The 26,605-nt window shown below is 37.9% G+C and overlaps 1 protein-coding gene across 2 annotated transcripts in view; it reads left to right on the top strand.

The window, feature by feature from the left end:
- The window catches only part of PIN1 (peptidylprolyl cis/trans isomerase, NIMA-interacting 1), a 33,592-nt gene extending 12,376 nt beyond the window's left edge, over positions 1-21,216 (top strand). For both annotated transcript variants that reach the window (XM_081935320.1, XM_081935321.1), the window contains exons 3-4: positions 12,253-12,363; positions 20,911-21,216. In XM_081935320.1, the coding sequence (XP_081791446.1) occupies positions 12,253-12,363; positions 20,911-21,020 (221 nt within the window). In that variant the 3' untranslated portion in view covers positions 21,021-21,216. The remainder of the gene's footprint in view (positions 1-12,252; positions 12,364-20,910) is intronic.
- The last annotated feature ends 5,389 nt before the right edge of the window (positions 21,217-26,605 follow it).

Here is a 26,605-nt window from a genome sequence, read left to right on the forward strand (position 1 = left end):
TTCCATGCCAATATTCTGTTCTGGTCTGTTTCATTCCATTCCAATATTCTATATTCTATTCTGTTCCATTCCGTTACATTCAATAGATAGAATAGAATCCTTTATTGGCCACGTGTGATTGGACAAACAAGGAATTTGTCTTTGATGCGTATGCTCTCAGTGTACATAAAAAGATACATTCGTCAAGAATCATAGGGTACAATACTTAATGATAGTCCTAGGGTTCCAACATTCTGTTTTGTTCCATTCCAATGTTATTCTGTTCCGTTCCATTGCATTCCCTCCCTCCCCTCCCATCCCAATTCAATCTTCTATTTGGTTCCGTTCCAATATTCCCCTTCTATTTCTATTCCTATTCCTATTCCATTCCAATGTTCTGTTCCATTCCATTCCTATATTCTATATATCCCAACCCACTCCACTCCACTCTGCTTGACTGTTCAGTCCTTGTCCGGTCCCTATTCTTCCTGTCCCTATCCCTCTTCCTCTCTCTCTCTCCCTTTTCTGTTCTGTTCCGTTCCATTCCAATATACCGTTCTGTTGCGTTCTATTCTACTTTCTAACAAATCTAGGTTATTAAGATCTATTATATCCATATACATGATGAGATGATACAAGATGAGCCATCTCTGAATGTTATCCGGATGTGACTTAAAAATGCTTTAGCATATCGCAATCAACATCTTCCTAACTCTCTATAAGAGTGGTAGAGGAATAAGTTATTTTTTAAATGTTTTTCTGACGCAAAAGGACCTCTTCCTTCTTGTTTTACTACATGGAAATGGCAGCTGAAGAGCCATTTGTCCATTCTTATTTTGATTCATTTTTACCATGGGAGTGCCAGCTAACAAGTCATTTTCAGTCCATTGATCTTGTCCCATGGAAGTCAGATCACTGTTGCATTGAAAAATGAGGGGAAGCGCCAGGAGAAGTGGTAACAGAAATGTTTTCTGAATGTATGTATGTATGTACCATGGTTCCCCGAAAATATGACATGTCCTGAAACTAAGGCCATGCCACATTTTTTGGGTGGGCAAAAATATACACCCCCCCTGAAAATAAGCCCCCTGGACAATCCCCCCCCCTCCAGTCAGGCAGTGCACCACTCCCCCACCTAGCGGTATCCCGAAGGCGCCAAGTCCCGGGAACGGGGGGGGAGGGTGGCAAAGGTGCTCGCATTGTTTGGTGCCTTGGCATACCACTAGGTCGGTGAGTGGCGCTGTGCCCAGCTGGAGAGGGGGTTCCTGAGCAGCTGCTCTCTTGCGAGTGGGCTCCCGAAGAGCCGGGCACAGCCTCAGGAGTGAATGGCTGTGTTGCGCTGTTGCAGCAGCCCAACACAGCAGCCGTGAAGTGACCACGCTCACGGGCAGCCACCTGGCAAACCCCTTTTCCAGCCGGGCACAGTGCCATTCACTGACCTAGGGGTATCGCCAAGCCTCGTGAGCGCCTGTTCACCGCCCCCTGTCTCCCGGGGCTTTTGGCATCTTCGGAATGCCCCAGGTCAGTGAATGGCGCTCTGCACAGCTGGAGAGGGGGATTGCATGAACGGCTGTTGCGGTGGAAATGTTGGTGCGTCTTATACACCGAATACAGCCATTTTTGGCCTCCGAAGCCCTCCTCCACATCCCATTTTTGCAACAAATGGGCCATTTTTCGCAAAAACAGAGGCGTTTTTGCCTTTCTCCAACCCCCAGAAGCACTCTGCAGGCTTCAGCATGGCTGGGGGAAGGCAAAAATACCCCCTTTTTGGGAAAAACAGACCATTTTCCACCCGTTGTTTGCAAAAACGGGCATTTTTGCCTTCACCAAGCCCTGCTTTTGGTTTCCTTTATCTGGAAACCAAAGTCCCAGAACTACATTTTCAATTAGAAATTCTGAGACCAGATTTTTTTCTGCATGTTATCTTTTTCAGATAGAACACCAAGTAAATGAAAAGTTGTTGCTGCAGTAGCAATAAATGGCTTCCATCATCTGATAAGGTTATAGAAAGAGACATTTTAATCTTGTTTTATATGAGATCCAGATGTAATTTTTATATTCAAGCATTGTTTAAAATGTAATAAAGTATCAGTTGATAGCCCCTGAGACAAAAGTCCCATCTGATAATTTTTGTGTTAGAACAATCTTCTGTGTCATTTAAGGACAGAAAGAAAGATGTGATTAAAGGTTGTTTCATCCAATTTTTCTGCTGCAGGGTTGATAAAACCAGTTAGGAATGTATGCATTTGTCACTTTTATTATCTTTTTTTATAATTCTCCAAAGTGTGAAATTCCATGGTCAGAAGGGAAGGAAATCCATTTTCTGCCAGAACCTCCATCTGCCCTTGAAATACTCCATTTACTGCAAAGGTCATAGAAGTTTGCATATAATTATTTAAAAATGATGTGTACTTGACTTGATAAAGAAAGATAGATACTGTTGACTTAGTGAGAACAGCCTGTTATTATCTTCCACAAATGAGCAAGTAAAATTATAAACAAAAACAACAACAAAATTCACAAAATGTATTGCATCAATGCCCACCTCAGTCGCAATCAAACAGCTGAGCTTCATTGAATTTCTGTGAAGAGAGGTATCGTATCTAATGAACATAATTATAGCTCAGAATTGTTTAAATAGATCCTTTGGGAGCCATCAGTTTGACAGGTGTATCGTCATTGCCTGTCATGTATTTGTTTAGTAGATTTTAACTCTGCTATTACTGTGTATTTGTTAAATACCATTGCGAGGTAAGGGAATTGACAGAAGCTTTGTGAATGTGTTAAATTGTTTAAAGGGATTGTCCAGATTCATTTATGAGTTCACTTGCCTGATTTGCTAGATTTAGGAGGACTGTTTGTGGTTATTTATAGTTGTAGTTACATGATTTAGAGAAGAGTGAGCAACTGATTTAAAAGTCCTCTGTTGGTATTTACCATTGGGCACAACCAGTTAGAAAACATTCACCTGTTATCTGATTGTATCGAAACAAAATGAATTACAATGTTGAGCGTCTGAAAGATGGCCTTTGAAGAGATTTTGAGAGATATTTGAATACCATGGACAGCTAAAGTATCTCATGATTTGATTTGATATAAGGCATGCTTTGCTGCTTACAAGCAGTCCTTAACTTATGACCAGTTGTTTAACAAATGCTTATAAGTACAATTGCCTCCGAAAGGATGCTTTAGGATCCATAAAGCATGTCTGGCCATCATAAAACGTCACCCTGCTGCTCTGCTGAAGTCACACAACCACATTTTAGGTGCTTGAAAACTTCATGATTTACGCTTCATTTCTGCACCCTGTGAAAGAATGCCAGGTCCCTTCAGCCAGCAGCTCCTTCAGCCACCCTCTTGAGACAAGAGGGAGTTGTCTTGGCAGGTGACAGCAGCGTGCAACCTTCCCTGCTGGTTTCCCCACTGACTTTCTGGAGTAGCTGGTAGGAAAGATCACGTGATCACAGGGCACTTGGGAACTGCTGCGAACAGGATCTAGGCTCCTTTTCTGCACCCCACCAGAGGAGTTCCCTTCCCTGTACAGGGGAGCGCTCACATCCTTCAGTGGGATACAGAAACAAAGCTTAAATCTTTAAATCATGAAGATTTAAGCTTTGTTTCTGCTTTTCTGCACCCACCAGAGAAGTTCCCTTTCATGCACAAAGCAAAACTCCTCCTCCTCCTGTGGGGTGCAGAAACAGAAATATTCTCCCCACCATTACACCTGGGAAGCCTATAGAGCCATGATGGCGAACCTATGGTATGCGTGCCAGAGGTGGCACGCAGAACCCTCTCTGCTGGCACGCACGCCGTCGCCCCAGGTCAGATCTCTGTGGTGTTTCTTTCATCAATTTCTGTTTCCCTGCAAATGACAAAACAGAAGCTCATGAAAGAAAAAGACCTTACCACTTGCCACGCTGCCAGTGTTGGGATTCCCTGCCTTCCACCGGCCAGCTGGTCTTCGGGTCTCTGCTGCGTGTGTGCACATGTCTGCACATGCGCACATTCACATATATCCGCACATGCACACATTCACACATGTCCATGCATGCACATGTCCACTCGTTCACACATGCACACACCCCTTTCTGTTTGGGCATGCACATGTGTGCAATTTGGGCACTCGGTGTCTAAAAGATTCACCACCACTGCTATAGAGAATGGTACTTGTAGAATTGCACAAACTGACCTCTGTAGGAAGGCTGTGCCTTGCATCAGCTGGGTATGAGAGGTAAGTGAAGCAATTTATGTGCGCAGTTGGGTTCTGTAGCCAGTTGAGACCTCCCAACTTGCAGCAGTTTTGCACAAGGTGGTGGGCCCTGTAGCTGGCTGAGGCCTTCAGGGTTTGGTGGGGAGCAGTGCAAGGCCTCCAGAACCTCCATAAAGCCCCGAGGCACCCCCCCTATCCCCAGAGGCACCCCCACACCCCATTTAATGACCACCACAATCATACAAAGGATGTTGGCCCCAATTATAGTAGTAAGCTGAGGACTGTCCTTTATTTAACAGATATTTTGCTGCTTGTGTTAATCCATTTATATTGCTAGCTTTGTCAAACAGGTACAAAATGTTTAGAAACAAAGCTCTGTGCATCATGAAGGTTTTTCATAAGGCAACTAGATTAAGTCTGAAAGCTTTTCTATAGTGCTAGAACATTTGAAAGAGCAGGCCTGGACTTGCAAATATTTCCACTTTTTGTTCTCTACTGCATTAGTTTTGATTTTTTGTTGTTTCTTGTTAGAGGGAAAGAAATGAAATCAAGGGGTTTAGTACTGAATTATGAATTTGTCTCATTCTCCCCCTTCCCCAAATTATTACTTATTCCCCTTTTCTTTGAGTTATATAGCCTGAGGTAGTTTAATGTTAGATAAGTTCAATTTAGATCCTGGCAGAGGTCCATGGTATCCCAAAGCCTGCATGCAGCAGGAAATAAGGTTTTGAAGGCAATGTTCTTAGCATCTCAGTAGTTCTGTTATTTCAGAAATGGTTATTAATGATCTTAGAATATTACTAAATTAGGCCTGCTGAAACCTCTAGCAGAGAAATTAATTATCACAAGCAAAGGAGTCTTCTATGTTCTTTATAGCTGGGACAAAGACAGAGGAAGTAATCTCTCTAATGGATGAACTCCAGCCAAGTTAGTCAGAGTACAAGATAGCAGGAAAGTGACTCAAAAAAAAAAATTTTTTTTTTCCATGGACACTTTCTTTTTTGTCCTTCTATTTGAGGTTTTTGCTGGCTCTCAAGATGATAGTAGTAGTGGAAAAGACTGCAGATCTTAAAACTTAAGATGCTAAGAAACAGGATTTAAGAGGAATTATTCCTTCTCATGCATAAGGTTGGGCTTGATGTGGCAGGGTGCCGATATCCTTTAGTTCATATAAATCAGACTAAGAGCCCATGTATGATCAATCGGAGCCATTCAAGATGTCAAAAATATAAGAGAAAAGGAGACACTAGTTCAGCCATTGTTGCTCCCTAGTTATTGGTATTTGTGGTATGATGGTTTAAAGGGAAATAAATACTTGTCAAAACTTGATCATCAGTAACCTAATTCCTCTTGAATATTTTCATCCTGTCATTACAGATAAAATTTCCTTAAACTTGGGCTCAATTCCTGGTGACTTCGATGATACATCCCATTTTATTATGCATTACTCCCATTGGTCCTGAATTGCATTTTAATAAAGGACCCAGAGTTAAAATATTGTATGTGAAAACTCCCCCCCCCCTTCTTTCTGTCTACATTTTCTGTACTTCTAAGATGTTTCCCTCGTATTTCTTTTTTCCAAACTAAAAAATCTTTAATATTTACAACATTCCTTCTTAGGGGAGCTGCTCTAGTCCTCAAATTATTCTGGTTGCTTTGTTTTGCTCTCCTCCAGCTCTAGAACATCCTTTTTCAGGCATAGCTGAAAATTTTATTTTATATTTCCTATCTTTTTAACTGTCCATCTCCCTCAAAATGCAAAGGATCTATACATTCTAAAAGTCAAGCACAGTGAAAAGGTGGGGCCAAGATTAAATATATACAAGATAAAACTAATGGCTACAGGTAGAATTACCAGCCTTAACTGACAATGAAGATAAGAAGTGGGTATTTTCTGCCTTTTAGAATCAATCCATTGGTGGTGAAGAATCAGCAGTCAAGAAATATATTGTAGACTAGTTCTGGGTAGAGCAACCATGAAAAGATGTTCAAAAGCTGTGATCTCTCTCTACATTCCATCGAATGGCGAAGTGCCTGAGAGCTGAACTGTGGGTTTGCCACTGTTAGACTGAGTGCCCATTCCTTTAAAAAAAGAAAGGAAGAACCCCTCCCCCCTTCCTTTTCTCCTCTTTTCTCTGGGTGAGAACCAGAGGTGGATTTGGTGGGAGTTTGGACAGGATGAGAGTCTAGTAGCCTGTGGGAGTAGCAAGGGAGGGCTGTCCCTGTATGTTGTTGTGAGTGTGTGTCTGTGAATTTCTCCTCTTGATGAGAGTTGGAAGAGGAATTGACCGTGTATAAAGGAAGAGACACCCTGACTGCCGGTGGTAACTACAGAGGAGAGGTGCCTATTTATGCTAGTGTGTGCAGGTGTATCGTAGTAGAGTGAGGGGTGGCTACTGGGTGACCTGACAAACTCTTGAGAGTTGGTAATGTGTCTCCCAGGTATTGGACTAGAAGACCTCCAAGGTCCCAACTCTGTTGTTCTGTTCTTTACCGAACTGAACTGAACTAAATAGTAGCTGGTTCCTATTCTTGGGAACTAAGGGCTTAGATATTTATATTCTGTTATTCATTAACCCAAGAACCTGAAGAAATAACAATATGGGGATGGGGCTGCTGTTGGGGGACACAGGTAGGCCAAACAATTATGATAGTGATAGGCAAGATGAGATATGGTATGAGACAAGGGACAGGCCACTCCTGGAGGATGCAGGACTATTGTTTATAGGTGTTCCACATTTCAGCCCCAATACCCTGTCAGTAGATCTTCAGAAGCCCTGGCGTTCAACTCCTCCTCCTGAATGCTAGGTCAGTCTAATAAAGCTGCTCTCATCAGTGATTTAACCATTTAACGAGTGGGCCATCTTGCTTGTACCACTTGATAGCTGGCTGGCTCTAGAAGGGATATGGTTCACCCAGAAATATGCCCAACTGGGTTTCAGGTGTGGCATCAGCCAAGATCCCAGGATGGAGGGTGTGATGATTGTTATCTGGGAATTTCTTATTTTAATATAATTTTTTATTTTTGAATAAACACAAACATACAAAACACAACAAACACCACAAAAATACCTGTATCTTCCATTACAAATTGTAAAAAAATTATCAATTGGTTACAAAGAGCTTTCGTGCATCCCTTCCACAGTCATCATCTACAATTCATACCAAGTTATATATTTTAAATCAAATATATTTATATATATTACTATCATCATACCTCAATCTTCATATAATTATTTTTACATCCCTTTATATAAAATATTCCAAAATTTAAAGCAAAACCATATGATGGCATTCGTTATCTATTTTCAATATCATCCAGCAATATTACATCTTTATAACACACACTAAATAAAAATTAATTATGTTTAATATCAAAGTTTCTAAACCTTTCTTAATCACTGTTTATAATTTATATCCAATTTTCTTTTATCATGTCAGTGCAAATATTATATTATTATCATTATCAATCATTTATTTAACAATATCCATCATCATTTCATATATATTTTTTGGTCCTAGTTTAACTAAATTTAACTTGCTCTTTTTTTTATATTATAAGCTTTCATACATAACAAAGTTTCTAAACTTCTTTTCATGATCACCATTTAGAATTTATACCAAATTTCCTCTTATCAAACCAATACATATGTGTACATTGTTATCTTTATCAATTATTTATCCAACTATAACCATTATCACTTCATTTTTAACATAATGCTCTAATTTTAACTAAATTTGACTAATATTTTGTTATTAGTTTTCATATCTCAACCTGTGTCTTTCCAGTAGTAGTGCAGTCTTATGTCTTTTGCCATTTGTGGAATTAGTCTTCTGGTTATTTCCTTAATCAAATTTGTGTGGACTTCTCTTCTCAACTTGTTGCTTTTTACATATCTTGTAAAACCTCAAGACCCTCTGTCAGCTTCTTTAATCAGCTTATCTTTGGTTATCAGTGCTTTTGTCAAAGTTTCTCTCCTTGAATCCATCAATTCTTCTCTTTTTTCTTCTATACCTTGAAATCTGGGGTAGAGCTCCTTTCCATCTCTCTTCCCTTTTCATATTCCACTCTTTCCATCTCCAACCACACTCAGTTCACCGTCAGTATCCACAATATCTTGTCTCTTTGTTCATTTCTCCCCTGGGTTTTTAGGACTCTAACGTCCACTTTTTCCATTTGCTGGATATCTCCAACTCTTCATCGAATTTCACTGCATTACAATCTGTATTTTCCAATCTCTTCTCAATTCTCTCTGTTGTTTCTAATAATTTTTGAATTTCAAACATAATCTGTTGTAATGTTATAGTTTCTTTTTGGAGCTGTGCCATTCTTCCAACTAGTAAAGACGGCCACTCTAATTTCAAAACAAGATTTTGTTATCACTTCTCTCCAGCTGCCACAGAAACATCCAAAGAGCATCTGCATAAACAACCCATGCTCTTCTCCTTATCTCTTCTGTAAACAAGCTGAAGCCTTTGAAGTGCAAAGTCAAAATGATCAAAGAGAAAAAAGAGAAAGCAATATTTCCAGGACTCAACCTCCAACCTCCAAGTGGGAGTGCAACTTCTTTTCCCTCTGATATTACTACCCTCTTTATATTCCTTTTATATCTTCTTTTATTCCAGGCTTAAAAGAAACAAAATTCTTAAATGGAGCAAAATAAAGAGAAAAAAACCATCCAAACCAATATTATAAAAATAAAGAAAAAGATTTAATCCATAGGTAAAAAAAGAAATAGAAGAAGAAAAACCAATACTTTCACTTTTAAAAGTAGGAAATATTTGCAAGACTTCCATCCATAAAAAAAGGATAACACACTGTCCAATATAGCTTAATTTCGCCGCTTATTTTCTTTTCTTTGCAAGTTTAATTCAGCTTTGATTGGGGGGGGGGCAGTCTCTTTTGTAACAATAAAATTTCCTCACCAGATGGACACACTTTCTCTTTCCGCTTTCTGCTTTCCTCCCGTTGTGGAGCTGTCCCAACTTCAGCAGCTTTTGGCTGTGCTTTTGTCGCCGGCAAGAAGAGATTCTCTTGGATCAATCAGGGACTTTGCGATGTCCCTGAGATCAACAAGATGTACTCTTCCCTGTCACTATCTCTTCAGGATGGTTTAGGTCCAAAAGGACCGTTCAGCAGCAAAAGTATCGACTGCGATCTTGGAGCTCCGAGATTGCACGTCGTGTCGTTGCGACGTCAGCTCCTGTCTCTCGTTATCTGGGAATTTCTTACCGGCTTCAGAGTTGCTGAACTACAGGTTGGCAGATCACTGAGATGCTGTTCATTAAGTGGAATTCTAGGCTTCAATTGGGATTGCTGCTGTTATATCAGTCTCCCTGCTACACGGCAGCTCCAGTGCTTCTTAACTCAAATTTCTGGACTGGCAGTGGATTTCCCCAGATTTACAGTTTTGGGGGACTTCAGTCTGCCTTTTCTAGATTGGAATCTGAGGTGGCTCATTAATTCAGGGATAACCATGATTGATCATGGGCCCACCCCAGATGGTCTGGAGAACAACATGGTGGGACAGTGGCCATACACGGGATCTTGTATACTTGTTGGAGGCATTAAATATGTGATATGTATTTATATAAATACTCATAGGAAGAAAGAGTCCACCCAAGAATACAGAAAATCTTCAGAAATAGATCTCATTTTCTGCAGTAAAGGGCTCTAAGTTGCGGCTCATTTTATTTAGGTGAATTGATAGTCACCCATTATCTCCCATCCCGTCCAAAACAACAGTTCTTGGACAATTCAAATGCCATTTGCTTTCTGTCCAGGTGCTATTGATCTGCATAAACACGTCTCACTGCAGGAGAGAAATCAGAAATGTATTTCTCGAGTGCTCAGTTGGAAAATCCTGCTTGAATGCTTAGCTAGTTTTTTAAGAAAATAGTTCATTTGATCTTGGTTTTCTGTATACTTCCATAAATTTGTTCAGTGTACATCTGTAGGTAACATCTGCTCAATTGTCTTGCAAGTAACACAATAATGCTTAAGCAGTGCCATTAAAGAAGTACTGGACCCTCTATCATACAGTTCCTCCTGAATGGGCTGCCATGTAAGCAGTTTTTTGTTGTTATAAATATATAAGATTAGAGCAGCCTCTCCAGGTGCTCCCGGACCACATTAAGTCATACGGGCTGTGAATTCCGAAAGTTGTATTCCCAATACTGAAGGACAGAAGGAGAATTGCCCAGTTTTCAGCACAATATATCAAAGAACAGCAGCATCTGCAGATTGTTGTAGAGTTGAGCTGAGCTCTGACTCTGTTCCTTAATTGTGATGCATACAAAGTAAGTGTCGGCATTTCTATTGAGCCTCTCTTGAGTCTCCATTTGTATTTTCTTTTAGCTTCAAACAACCACAATTGTTCTGATATAACAGTAGCAAAGAGAGGCTACGCATTTCTTCATTGGGATCTGGGTGTTATTTGAAATGCTGTTAGTGACTACTGGGGAAACAGAATGTATCAGAATATAACTACTGAAATGGCTTACGTATTAGACTATTAACATGCGGAAGATCCAGATTCAAATTCCAGTGCAGCCTCAAGACTCATTGAGTACCCTTTGGCTGCTTGCAGACGCTCAACAGTAACCAAGTTTGCAAACTTAGCAGCATGAAAATAAAATTATAAAACACTCTTAAGCACTTTGAACAGGATACAGATAACACGTTTGCACGTTTGTTTTACAAGTAAGTTAATGGCCATATGGAAATATACGGGATTTTTAAATAATCAAAGGAACATACTGCGTGGCAAATATGGAGGTTTAAAAAACCCAAAGAATGAATAATTGCTACTTCGCAATTAACCTATCGTTTTTGAAAAACTAAACTGCAAAGCAATTTGCTTTTATTTATATGGGAGGCAAGATGCCAGTACACAGAAGTGTGTTCATCAGGGAGTGAGGCAAGGGAATGATCAAAGAAAAAGAAAGAAAAAGTTCTTTTACAAAATCAAGGCAAATTACATTGCTATAAAGGTAAGTTGAGAACAGTTTAAAGCATAATTGAAAGAACTTAGATTTAATATTTATAAAACCTAATTAGCTGTAACACAAAAACAACAGGTAGATTGCCTCCCCCTCAATTTATTATTATTCAAGTAAGTTTTTCCAGGTCTTAAATTGCACAGGGAGCCAACTTAATTATACAAAGGACTCCCTGTTCAACCCCTCAAACAGGCAAAACTGAAGGACGGAAAATGGGGAAGGGGGGCACTCAAATCTGTGTTCACCTTCCCATTGTTTAACAGTGATTGTATTTGGGAAGAGAAAATGCCCAACAGAGCTTCTCTTGATTATAACTTCTCTCTAAAATTAGTGAAGGGAGGCTCACTTATTTTGGCTGTCTTCTGTTGCACAATAAATGATAATAGTGTTTGCTATAAGTACTATAAGAAGACAATTCCTGTTTATAGAAAACTACTGGAAAGTAATTAGACATACACAGATAACTTTCATATATGGTGCTTTTCAGCTTTTTTTTTTATACAGTTCTACAAAAACCAAATCAGATAGGACGAAGGTGAAATAGGGGAATATTGAACTGCAGTACAGAGGGCTTGTTTTTAGGAAAAACAACTAAGAAGTAGGTTTTGGATAGTGTATTTTAAGAATAAATAACTTGCAGTTGCAGGCAGTTTAGGATAATATATGTACAATATACCAACAGAAAGAGAATGGTTTAGAAGGGAGATTGGTATCCACAGAAAAACTTATCCACATTCAGCCACTTCAAATATAAGATAATGCTTCCCTTTCCCCCCAACCTTTCAAATTCCCATATACAAAAAACAAGTATTCTAGAAAATAAGCAACGTTAGCTCTGTGTTTTATGATACATAGTTTTCTATATGGAAATACTGTTTTTGTAGAAAAAATAATACGGTTTTGTGGATCTTCCCTTCCTAAAAAATGAAAAGAAACACCTGCAATTATCTAGATGTAGGATTAACAGTAACATCTAAGTAATCCTAATTTTGTAATTAGAAATATTCTCTTCTCATAGCAGACCCCTGATTCTCAACTCTTTTACTCCTTGTTCTCTATAGGCTACATCCAGAAGATTAAATCTGGGGAAGAAGATTTTGAATCCTTAGCATCACAGTTCAGTGACTGCAGCTCAGCCAAGGCAGGGGGAGATCTGGGTACTTTTGGAAGAGGTGAGTCAATTGATGTTATGGGGCTGCAGTCCTGCTTTCTGAGCAGGTTGGGGAGATCCATCAAGATTATGAAATGAAGGACACTGAAATTCCCTCTCCTTATGAATTAATTGGTGTTTTTTTGTGAAGCGTATGCTAAAGAGGGAGTAAAATGAGTAAATCAATGGGTTTGAATACAGAGCAACCCTCAAGACAATCACAACCTATAGCAATGGCCATATTATCAGGGCAATTCTTGAAATGAAAACCAAGCATTGAAAGTTGTCTGGGCTGCTGTAGGTGTTCTCTTTTATATTTCAAGGAAGCTTAATTTTGGAATCATTCTTTTGAAGAAGTTCTGGATATTATGAAAATAGCTCCGTGTTCAGCTTGCACAAATTATGTACCTAATAATAACATACATTTCACTAATCAGATCATGCATTATGGAAGATATGCCCTTGTTACAGTAGATATTGTTGAAGGAACCAACTTTTTACTATTTTTCTTGTACAAAATGTGACTACACATGAAAGTACATACAGCAACACACATAGAGAGATGACAGAGGGTATCAGAATGTCTATAAGCAACTTTTGAGGAGTCAAAAGCCACAGCTCAGCCTTTCAACCTTCAGGGAGCCTTCCAGTATGAAACCTCTATCACTAAAAGAGTTATGGCTGAGCTTTTTGGTCTGGTTATTTTTTGGGTGGAAGAGATTTTCTAGATAGGAATAGGAGACTTCTCTAAGAGGTGAACTGAGTTAAGGCATAAGGCTAGACACTGAGAGACAGTGAGTTCCAGTCTCCCCTTAGGCATATAGCCACATAGCTTTGGGCTCACTCTCAGCTGGAGGAACCAGGCAATGCCAAACCACTTTTTAAAAAACCTTGCAAAGAAAACTGCAGGGATTGGTCAAGGCAGTTTCTGAGAATCATACATAATTGAACAGGGAAAAAAAGGTGAGCTATTTAAAATTCAATGTAAGCCAAAAAAACCTAGCTGAAATGTGGCCATTTTGCTGCTTAGCGTTGTTGAAGAGAATTCAGGATCTACTTATGGGTGACTTATTGCAAATGCTGCCAACTCTGTAGCTTGCATATTAATATTCTGTGAATATGCTGTTTTGACACTTATCTGCACTGCTCAAGGACTCCTTTTCGACTATTTGTGATGTTACTGAATAGGTTATGTGCCTTGTTAAAATTTCTTTGAGAAATGGAGTCTATCGTGCATCTTGGATTCTGCTTTGGGTCAAAATAATTGCAGCATTTAATAAAAAAAATGTTCTAAACCATAATAGGTGAGGATGCTGCATTATTTGCATGCATCATGCATATGATAAACCTTTCTGCCTGCTCTGTCAGGCCAGCTGAATCATTGTTTCCCTCTAGTTCCTACTGTACATTTATATTAACAGATGCTTTCTTGTTAAGCAATTTACCACCTGAAAGTTGTTTCCTTCACATTTACGTTAGTTTTCCTAGCCTTGGGCACAGCATAATGCACCTTGAAACGCTATGAATAATCTGTCTTTGCCCTCAAGTATGCTACCCAGGACAATTGCATCCATTTCTGGGCCATTAAAAATCCTGAAATCATATATTCTTTAGGCTTGAAAAAAAAGTTTATAGGAAAGTAGTAAAATGTTTCATCTATCAATCAGTCTCCTAAGCGTGGGATATATATGCTTGTTTTGAAAATAAAAGGTGCTAATAGAAAAGACATGGCAATGTTTCTGTTGCTTTGTTTCTCCTGGCTTTCATGAGACAGTATTTCTTTTTGTTTGAAAATTAAAAGATGTTGAAACTCGATGACAACGAACAAGAATAGCTGCTAGCAGGTATTAGGAAAGGCCTTTCCATGCCTGAGATCTGGAAAGTTCTAGAATTGAGATACACATGAAGCAGATTCATATATTGAAATATTGACTTGTTTCCCAAGAACACTGGAATTCTACTAAACTTCTTCTAATTAATTCTAACATATTTATTTTGTATCATCTATTCTACTTGTTTTCCGCATTTCAGAAGGGAAAAAACCCTGTATCTCACGAGCTGAAGTTCTCCCATTTTGCTAAACTTAAACTTCTGAATTTCACTAGCTGCTGCTTGTATGATTCTTGTTTTAAAAGCTAGAAACCTCCTTTTCTTTGAAACTGGAAGTTTCAAGAAGTTGAATAGAGAACATGATGTCATCAGTTTGCAGTCAAGGTAGTATGGGTTGAAAAGATGGCCTAGAAATATCTTCCAGTAGAAATAAATAGGAGCACTCTGAGTGTAACAACCTTTATTACATTTGAATCGTTTTGCATTTATTTCCCATTATTTATTTGCTACAGTCTATTTTGTATTTCTATCTTTTCATCATTTTCTGGTTTTGTAGCAATGTTCCCTCTATTTCTTTTTCAGTGTGTGTGAAAAAGTATAGTGTTTGAGCAGCACATTTTCATGCCTGAGCACCTGGATTTTTTTTAGCCATAATTGCCATCAGAGCAGATGTTGGGGAGGGGGGCAAGGAGGAAAAGGGTCCCCTCCCTCTCCCTCAGACCCCCCAGGGAGGGAAGGAACAGAAGGGAGGGGGAGGGAAAGGAAAGGAAATGGGAAAGAAGAAAAGGAAAGGATGAAGAAGGGAGGGAAAGGGAAGGGAAGGGAAAATAAAAAAGAAGGGAAAAGGAAAAGAGAAAGGAAAGGAAAAGAGAAATGAAAAGAGAAAGGGAAGGGAAAGTGAAAGAAAAAGGAAAGGAAATGAGAAAGGAAAGAATGAAGAAGAAAAAGGAAGGGAAGGGAAAAGAAAAAAAGGGGAAAGGAAATAAGGAAAGGAAAAGAGAAAGGAGAAAGGAAAAGAGAAAGGAAAGGAAATGGAAAAGAAGGAAAGGAAAAAGGAAAGGAAATCGGAAAGAAGAAAGGAAAGGATGAAGAAGGGAGGGAAAGGGAAGGGAAGGGAAAAAAAAGAAGGGAAAAGGATAAAAGGAAAGGAAAAGAGAAAGGAAAGGAAAAGGAAAGGAAGATAGAAGGGCAGAAAGGGAAAGGAAAGAGAGGAATGGATTGGCAAAGCGAAGGGATCGCAGAAAGGCTGCCGAGTCCAGAACGGGGCTTCAGACGATGCAATGTCTGAGAAACGCGGGATGTGCAGAGAAATGCAGGCTACAACCAACGAATCGCATTTTCCCAGGAATCGACGAAGCCCCAGAGGACCAATGGGAATTCTCCCTTCTGCCGCGTAATCAGTCTCCTGGGCAGAGTCTTACTTGACTTCACCCGCTGGAGGAGAGAGTTCGGTGCAGAGAGGAGGGAGGGAGGGGGAATCTTTTAAGTCATATTGTAAGACATTAAAAAGCACTGCGCGGCAGTTAGAAACTGCCGCGCGGAGTTTTCTTGTTACATGCGCGGCCGCACAACTTAGAGGAAACATTGTTTTGCAGTTGTTTTTAAATTTGTTCTTAGACATAGAATATGTAGAATGTTATATATAGAATGTAATAAAGGTTGTTACATATAGAATATATAGAATGTTATATATAGAATGAAGAAAAAAGATGTATGAAATAATATAAATGCACCTATATATAAAGTTATAGCTATACAAGACTTATATGTACAGATAAAAGAATCACAACAGATATGTAAAAGAAGTGTAATGTGTTGCAAAGATGTGACGTTTGCATAAACAAAATAAAAAGTTTTTAAAAAGAGCATTCTGAATGAGTGGGCTGCAATGGCTAGTGCAGAATCAAGGAGCTACTGATGGAATAATTCATTCTTTGAAAAGGCATCTTCATCATTATACTCATTAAATTCGCATCGTGAATATTTGCTACGAAAATAATTTCTTTAGAAGAAATTGAGAATCAAACAATACAGTTTTTCATCTAGAACAAGAGGCAGCAATTGTTTAAGCTGGGACTCTGAATTGTAAGAACTTACAAAATATCTGGTATGAGGCAATGTTCCACTTAATGGTAGATAATTCTTTTGTGCAACTTTCTTGAACCTGAATTCAAATACATATGTTGTTAGGAAAGTATACTCTAATGAGCACAATGCAGAAAATATAAAGACTGTTAAAACATTTTAAATTTGCAATGGAAATAATTAACTACATATTAATTATACATGAAACTACAATAAAATATACTAGTTGTATTATAGTCTGCTAGTTTAGTTGGCCTGAGTCCCTGACTCCGGTGGATCAGAAATTGCAGAGAGAAAAATATGTGACTTATAGTTTCTCTCTGCAGTTGGCGTCTCTCCATGCAGAGTAAGTTCTATCCAGATCTGCTACCAACTTAATCCAATCATCTTCTTGAAATGAGCTATTTGAAAACAATGGCATAATTTAATATTTTAGTTTAATTTAATTTAATTAATTATGATGAAGTCATAGTCTGCACCAAATGCTAGAAATATCCTCCAACCAATAGCCATCAAATTGTCAGAGCCTGATATTGTTTTTTCTTGTCTACAAAGGTCAACATATGTGGATACCTTGACCAATACAAATCTGAAATCATTATACTGAGTGACCTTAACAATATTTCCAGAAAGAAAAGCTTTGTATTCTTAATATAGGCATTTATGTATTTCATGTGCTTTTATGCTGCTTATATCATCTGACTTTGTTATCCATCCCACCTTGGTCAATTACGAAAGAAAGACTTTTGAATATTTACACGAGCAAGATTCGAACAGCTTGACACAATGGTCAGATATAGGAGATTCCATTCTATTCCCTACAATGAGCATCTCTACATTTGCAGAGCGGCAGTGGTAGAAGACCTGGCTCACATCCTATTTGATTGTTGCTTGTATAAGGGGGTGAGAGATGGGTACCTTGGTCTATATATCAAACGAATGACCCATTGGGATCTCCATATCAAAATAACTTGCCTTATGTGCAGCCAGAACCTGAAAATAACATTTAACACAGCACAGTACTTAAACAAAATGGTTCGGTTGAGATCTGCATATGTGGGACTGATTTTATCATATTTTATCTATATCTTAAATTATTGTATTCTATTCCAATTTCATTTTAGACTGTATTTTATTCCAATTCCATTTTAAATTGTATTTTATCAAATTACATTTTAAATTGCTTTTATCAAATTTTAGTAGTAATTTGTTTCTGGAACTTTGCACTTTGATATGGCCCAAGGGCTAATCAATAATGACTCAATGTAAAAACGAATCTGGATTTTCACGCCCAAAGCATCTGGTTAACTTTTCTCCTGTCTTCCTGTCCCCCCATGGGTAATTTATTCAAATAAATTGTTTTGGTAGTCCCTGGCTGAGTGGGTTGGCTAGCGCTGCATTCCATTGGATGACCTTGGTTTACAGCAAGATACAATACATAACGTTAGAGAAACCAGGAATTATATGTGTGTGTCATAGTCATAAAAAAAATAGCATTTTATATTTTTAAAACAAGCAGATATATCCCAATTTAGGAGATTGACTTGATAGATGAAATTTTAAGCAATCCACCAAAGTATGCCCATTTTTTTCCATGTAAATTCTGTAAAAGCTTTAGCATCTCAATAAATGTATACCGGTAGTGTTCAGTAATCCTCATCACATGTGAATATTTCACATAGTTCAACCTGTTATGGGATTTTGGTATAGTAGAGGTTATGGTGGCTTTCAGAGGACCTGAAGGAGGCCTTATTGATATTACGAGCAATTTTGTGGCAGGGTTTGGTTTTTGTCTTGATGAGCTTCCAATAATACATTTGTATGTATTCCAATGATGAGAAATATTTGGAACATATATCGTCTTCAAATAGTCCCAAAATAGAAGTTCCAAATAGAATCCATCAATAGTGGCAGAATAAATTTAGAGAAAATATTTAATAATATTCTCACGATCTTTTTTAAAAGAATTTTTTAAAGAAATAAGCCTGTAAATTCATATCAATATATAGAATATGAATGTGGAACACAGGTGAAATAATTAACACAGCTAGTGCTTATCATCCAAGACCTTAGTTCCTTCTTAAAATAATAGACTTTGCTCTTGATGTTTAAGTGTTTATGTGTAACTGGAAGGGGGGAAAAAAGTTGTTAACTTTGGTCAAAAATTTTATTTTATTTTCCTGGGAATAAGTTCTTGGTTTGCACAAAGATACTGTTTTTTAAATTGTCCTTTATCTTCACAAATTCTGCCTTATTGTTCAGAGGTAGTAATTCCTTCCCGAGTCAAATATTTCCCAGAAGAAAAGATGATTGCTAATATTGGCATTTTGGATTGCAAAGTAATGAAAAAGCTATTAATCATAGGCTGCCAGTGACTGGTCGTTGGGTCTCATTTAGAAACTGTCACTTCAGCTGTGGTCTTGGGTGACTTACTGAAGGAGAGAGTTTAGATGAGACAGACTCAACGATGCAGTAGCAATGCTGCTGGAATTTTGTTGTCCACTAGATGGGACTAGGAGCACAAGCAGTTCTTCCATTATAACCACTTTTGGTCTTCTTGTACTTATTTGATAGGATTACTAACCATAATTTGCTACAATTACAAATCCTAGATATGTTTAGAAGTTTAAAAAAAACAAGCATTCTCATTTAGTTTTTTAAAAAATCAAGAGCAATTGATATTTCCTCTGTTTTATTAAATTCTGGATGAAGAAACTGAGAGGGTTTTTTTCTGATTCAGAAATTAAGAACTTTTGGGTTGAGATAAATCCAAATCAACATTTATTTGAAGGTTATAAAATATCATGTGCTGCACAGCTGCATGGAAAAAACCAATTATTTAAGGCAGAGTAGCATATCTTATTACAGTTGTAAATTAGTATCCACATTTCTTCTGCAAATATGTGCATTTTAAAAAATGGAATACTTAATTACAAATAGTTAAAAACTCAGTTATGAAATGAGAAACAATTTAAGTAATTTACTAGAATGACTTAATTACCCTCTTTCATTTTTGTGGTGGCGATTCAATTTAATGCATCCTGCATTTTTAAACCAGTCTTGCTATTTTTTTTCTTTTCAAAAAGAAATCCTATAGCTGTGAATTACATTGTTGTGGTCAGCCATTCATATTGTGGTTGTGCAAGAATGAGCAAAATTAGGATTGCAATGGTAGCATGTAGAGCATTGAACTGACGCACATATGCATGCATTTACATCCTTATGCAGCTCATGTTCGCATGTGCCAGAGTACAGGAAACCCAAAGACCAGCTGGCAGTGTGTGCATTTTTGTGGCCGTTTTCAGGGCATTTTTAGGACGTTTTCAGGCTGTTTTGGGGGCCATTTTCTGGTGCTCCGGCGCCCGCGAAGACCAGTGCCAGAAACCAGAAGAGCAGCTGGTGATGTCACGCATGCCCACAGAGCAGGCTCTGTGTGCCACCTTTGGCACGCGTGCCATAGGTTTACCATCACGGCCCTACAGTAACATCTCTACTGCTAGAAATTAAGACACAGCATAGCAAGAAGATTAGGCTAGAATTCTTTCTCTGTTGTACTTTATTTTTGTAGATTTGTCTGAAGCATTGGAGAATAGAACTCCCCCATATGTATATGCAAACCCATCCTGATTATGAATCATGAGGGTAAATTGAGCAGCAAAGAAAGTGCAGATAAGATACGACAAAGAGTGATTTAGGTTTCTGTAGTCAAAACATGCACATACTTTAGGTATTAACATTGGTTCAATCACATTTGAGCTTGACAGGGCTTATGGGTTGTGATGCATTTTCTCTGCTCCTCTGCATTTCAAATGGTGGACCACTGAACGTGTCGATGGAGAATGTCAGGGAAAGAACAGCCTACCATTTTAATCCCAGAAGCTCCAAATATTAGAAAATGTATGCACAAAGCTGGTCTTTAGTTAACATTTCATCACTGTAAAAGTGGTCACTAACTGAAAGAAAAGCACATATATTTAGCCAGCACTGAAATAGAATTATTATTTGGGTGATATTTTTCAGTAAGATCATCTAATATATCTTCAAATATTTAGACTCTTGCCATAAACATGTCGAAGTCCAGTCTACGAATATGGAATCCTATATTATAGGTTTTTGTGTGCTCATAGTTATTACAGGTACTCCTCGACTTACAACCATATGTTTAGTGAACACTCAAAGTTACAGCAACACTGAAAAAAAATGACACATGACGGTTTTTCCACACTTATGACCATTACTACATCCCCATGGTTATGTGATCAAAAATTGGATACTTGGCAGCTGGCAATATCAGGGTCATGTGATCATCTTTTTCAAACTTCTGGCAAGCAGTCAGTGGAAAAGTCAGAGTCACTTAACAACTGTTACTAACTTAACAACTGTAATGATTCACTTAACAATTGGGACAAAAGGTTATAAAATGAAGCAAAACTCACTTAACACCTGCCTTGCTTAGCAATGGAAATTTTGGATTCAATTGGGTGTAAATCAAGGACTATTTTATAGGATTGCCACTGGCTTTTTTCTGTTTAGCTAGAACCAGTGGGGCAACATTTGTTACTTCTAGATGTTCATGCTTGGAATTAATTCTACATATTCTTGATATGGCTGTCAGTTTTCCACTTTTCACTTGAAAATTTTTTCTGTCTGACAGGTCAAATGCAGAAACCTTTTGAAGATGCCTCCTTTGCGCTGAGGACTGGTGAGATGAGTGGACCAGTATTCACAGATTCAGGGATCCATATAATTCTGCGTACGGAATGAGTGTTTTGACACCATGCACTTGGAAAAGAAAGGGTGATGGGAAAAAAAGAACAAGAGAACCTTTATTCCAACCATTGGTACGCTCTCTATCCCAGAACAAACTTCATATCTAGCTTATTGTTTATTTTTGTTTATATATATATATATATATATATATATATATATATATATATATATATATATATATATATATATATATATATATATATATATATATATATATATATATATATATATATATATATATATATATATATATATATATATATATATATATATATATATATATATATATATATATATATATATATATATATATATATATATATATATATATATATATATATATATATATATATATATAAACAATAAGTGTGTGCATATGCAACACACATCAATGTATCTCTGTTTCATATTTCAGTACCTTATTTGACATGTTGAAGAAATGTTTTCCCCCGCCTGTATTGATGCATGTTAGCTGGGGCTGAAAACAATTGAAACAATGAGATAGTAGCATCTTGCATAGACACAATGACAGTGTTTTTAACAACAATAAAAAAGGAAATCCCTAGCTGCTTGAGTTTAATATTGACGGTTTCTTCCATTCAGGAGACATGTCTATACTTACAGGGTCATGCTTCAATGCTTTCCCTCTATATCCAACTTATCATAGAGTTATTTATTATTGGGCTGCACTGATGGTGGCAGAGTTTAGCTCTCAGTATCTTAAGTAGAATAAAAATTTCCTTTGCCATGATATATTCTGGTTTAAGTTCAAAGTAAAAACATCCCATTTCTTATCTCTCTCACCCACACTTCAATGTCATTCATTTCTTAATTTGGCCAATCATTGATAAATTGTTTTTGGATGTAAAACTAGAACACTCCTGTGGCCTCACTTTATTGCTGTAGATTTAGGAGATTCCTCATGATAATGTGCAAATTCCACTGGACTTCGCTTCCAACTTTCATCAAGGCTTGAGTTTCAGAAGTTGCAAAGGGACTTGATGTTGTCTGGATTGGAATTCTCTGTGCTCACCTAAGCATACACTGGACTCTGCGTCAGAAATATAAGTATAAATTTGCCATATGCTGATTACCATAATGCGTTCACATTGAATTAAATCTTGCTGATGCCTTTTTGAGGCAGACAGATATTTATCTTCTACGTTATTCCAGTGCAGCCCCTCCCCAAGTTTATTTAGCCCTCTAAAATTTCATTAGATATATTACATGTTAATCATTCTTGTGTGTTGTTCTTGATGCTGAAATACTATCCCGAGAGAAGGCCATTTAGTTATTGGCTTCCAAGGTTTTTGGTTTCTTTTCTTTTCTATTTTCTTTTGTTCAGAAGCTGGTCATGATCCATTTGTGGTTTAAGATAACACTGTAAGTCACTCTTTCTATTTTTCTGCATTGTTTTTTCTCTATATAAAATCAATATGATTCCCACCAAGTTCCCTGCTTTTAATCTGATGCAAACAAGCTTTGTGTATATATATGTACAGAGAGTGTTCCAGTTCTCTTATGTGAGAAAATAAAAATAAATCCCTGCCAACTATCAACATCAACATCAAGTTTGATCTTGGGTTATTTCTTGTTATTTTTAATGTCGTTGTGCAGATTTTATTTTAATGTGCTTTCTGATCAGTCAAATGGAATATAGGATTCAGGTTTTTTAGTGCGGACCTATAACTAGCCAAATCAACAGATCAAGGACATGCTCCTCCATAAACTGTAGCCTTCAAATTCCTTGATAAATCATCTGCTTTGAGCACTGCTGGATGGATGGAGGAAAAGAAACCTGATTAGTCTCCATTCATCCCTCTCAGTTTGATAAGTCACATGTTGTTCTGGTGATGAGAAAAGTATTGGAAAAGAGAAGTAAAGATTAAGGATAAGCATTGACTTATGTAATATCGTAAAGTTTTATATAGGCATAGCTAGAGGTGCCTTTCAATAAATGTTTTGAGCAGGTTTCAAATAATTGTTGGAAAATACTGGAAATGTCTATCACACTGGTTTGACATCTTTCTACCCCAAATTCTGACCCACTGAAGGATTTTTTTTTGAGAAGATACATTTTTGAAAATTGTCATCCAATTACTCTTAAACGAAAATAATTTTTGTTTATGTCCTATGATTTTCTGCATGTTATCTTCTACACTATAATATTACTTCATTTCAAAATGAATTCAGAAGACCAAAGTCTGCCTAGTTTCCATGGTGTAATTTATTGTATAACAGAAAAGAAGCACTTTTTTGAGGCTGGGAGCTACACTGTCAGCCTCTGCTTTGATGCTCGCTTTCGGCTGCCATTGAAACGGGGAGGGGGGGAGATAATTGGTATTTGGGAGGGGAAGCTTGAGCGTAGGAGTGAATGAAGAAGGGAGTCGTTTTCTCACCATCTGCTGTGCATGCCACAGATATGGAATTGCCGCCAAGGCCAACCGTCCGGCATACCATCCTGATGATGGGTTTTGAAAGTGCAGCCCACATGACACCTGTGGGGACTGGGGATTGGGATCACTAGGGGGAGGGAGCTGGGTCACATATTGATATCTATGATTGCGCGCACTTTTGTCTCAGATCTTGCTTTGCTAGCTGCTATCTACTCATAACCAGTAAAAGTACTCTTAATTCTAAAAAATGGACTTGAATGGTTTCTTTCTTGGTTACTGATTTTTTTAGAAGAAAAAAAAGAAAAACCCTTTAATGAGCTGAGATACTGAAAATGATGGATTGATGTCATCAAAGGAGGCGTGGCTGCATTTTAATTTTATCCCTTTTTATGCTTGCAATCTGATTTTTTTTTAAATCATCAGCTGTGCTAAGCTTCCCCTTGGCTTACATATGTAAGTGGTGCTGCTGGTAAATACCCAGTAGTATTAACAAAAAAAATTTCTAAAAAAAAATCTTGTCATTTAAAAATCTTTCTCAATGTTAAATCCATCCATCCTCCCTTCCTTCCTTCTGATGGATACTTACTGTGCTTTATGGAAGAGCAGTGGACGTATGCAAATTACCCACAATTTTTGCAGAGTCAATTTTTGTGAATATCTATTGGCATGAGAATCAAATTCCTCAACAAGAGACATGTTTAAGAAGGAGAATGACCTCCTGAAAATCTGCAGCGAGAGCAAAAGAGATCTTACCCTACCATATCTTCTGCTGAGAAATAGAGCTTGGATTATCTACCACAAGGCAAGGTCTTGTTCTGTGTACAAGACTTAATTGTTGAGGCACTTGAGACATTTGTACTGGGTCAATACTAGCCATGTTTTACAGGCTCAATTAAGCCTATGTGTGTTTTGCCTAAGGGCACGCAGTGAATTTGTCAGGGGTAAAGCCATGCCTTTTCACTATGTCAAAATGACCATTGTGTTTAACAACATGTACAAGGCACTCCGGGGGAAAAAATAAATGTAGTGTTATAGCACTGGATGGTTGCTCAAAATATGGGATATGTTCCATTATCATTTTCACCTCCTTGCTTTCATCAGTCAAACTCATTGGGAAAATGAGATAGTTGCATTGGATGAAAGTTTGTCTCCATGGCAACACATTGATTTCTTTATTTTTAATATAAATCTCCAGAATGCAGGGTGACAAGCAAGTGAAACATGGGAGAAGGGAAGAAAGTGAAAAGAAAAATCATCCCCAAAGGAGCATAATGTGGTGAGAACAATATCAAAGGAGAGAAGAAGGAAAATTAAGTTAAGATTTTCATTAAACAATGGCAGATTTAAAGATGAATAACTCTTTAAAAGCGAGTTACGAATGTATCTTCATTCCTGGAAGGGGATGGTCTTTGGAAATTTGATGGAGTTTCCGATCCAGTGGGATAAAATTGTTTTCAAAGTTAAGTGGCTATCTTTCTTTTACTTCCATGCAAGCAATCCCCACTGAATACCAAGTAAAAATTTAAATAGTATGCTTTTATTTAGTAGCTCTGAAAGATGAGAAAGAGTTCTTAAAGATTTTTAGGATTTTTTTCTCAGCTGCTCTGCTGTTTTTGCTACTTTAGGAATTTAATCCTGGTTTTTAGGACTAGAGTCCTTCAATAGGGGAGAAGTATTGGTGATTACTGGACCACAGCTCTGCAATTTACTGAATAAAATGACCAGGCCATCCTTCCTCCGTCTTTGACACCCCATAAATGCACGGAGATTCCAAGAATTTCTAGCCACGATGGATATTAACACTCCTGCCAGGTTCATGGGGTGGGAGGCTGGCAGAATCTCTCCTGTGGTGGCAGAATATGGAAACAAATGTGTATTCCTTCAGCAGACTGGCATCTTCTAGTTTGGGAGTTGCACCAAGTAAGAGTAAACAGTAATAGGCTAGGAAGAGCAATGGTTTGAATTGGTATAAAGCATTGTTCAGTTGAACCTCATTCTGTTTCTTAATGATCAAAAGTTAACCTTCAATGCTGAATGTTCAGAATTTGCCATCAAGTTTGAATTTTAGAAATCCACATTAAAAAAAGTAAAACCTGGCTTCTTCGGGCTAAGAACTAAGGACCATTAGTTCCCAAATTGATCCCCTTCACCTAACTCTTTTGAAGCTTTTTCGGTGAGATTACATTGCCAACAGGTCTCAACATCTCTAGATAAAGAGAGAAGGAAATGAGAGAGCAAGCCATTTACCTTAGGAGAGGGGGAATTTATTGCAGGGTATCTTCAATTGCCAAGTCGACATAACCAAATGCCTTCATTTCCTGTTAGGAAGGGAGGAAAATGATTTCTTGCTGTCTCTGCTTGAGGTTTTCCAGGTAGAACTGATGTATTTGTGAAATAACAGTTGGAAACCAGCTAAAGTGATGGCAACTTCTGTTGCTTGGCTTCATTGTAACTGCAGAAGGTAACATGAGGACTTACCCTTTGATGGCTTTTTTGAATGAAAACAGACACGATAAAGCGAAATTGAATTTGGGCCAGTCACTGCGACCAGATATGTACTCTTCTGAGCCTTCAGATTTGTGCTGGAGCCCAGCTTCAGGGAATTTCTCTACTGGAATATGTGCTTTGGGTTGTTCTGTGAATCATGTTTATGTGGGGCTTTCCTATTGGCTGTTTGGTATGTTGGTGGTAATTCAGCACTCCTGTTAACTGAGAAGCAGCCCATTTCACAGGCTTCAATCACTTCCCTGACTATCTTTGTACCTGAATGGCCAATGATCCTAGTTGCTGCAAAATTAAATGTGTGTCCTTGTTCATTGCAATGTGAGGCTACCAATGAGTTTGGGTTTCCTTCTGACCACTTGCTTACATTATTACAATTTGGTGTTTAGTGTGGGTCCGCCCCCCCCCCCCCCCCCCCGATTTGTCCTACATAGTGATAGGGGCAAACCATTCAGGGGAACCGGTAGATTACACTAGAAGTATCTCCTATCTCCAAGCGATCTTTACAATGCATAATTTTTCTTTGTACAAGAACAGCCCAAAGCATGTATTCCAGTAAAGAAATTCCCTGAAGAAGGGTTGCAGCATGAGTCTGAAAGCTTGGAAGACTAAATCGCTGGTCCTGGTGACCGACTCAAATTCGATTTCACATCATTATCCTGGGACACGTATATTTGCCTT

Source organism: Natrix helvetica, assembly GCF_964273705.1.
Source record: "Natrix helvetica genome assembly, chromosome: 1".
Lineage (NCBI taxonomy): Eukaryota > Metazoa > Chordata > Lepidosauria > Squamata > Natricidae > Natrix > Natrix helvetica.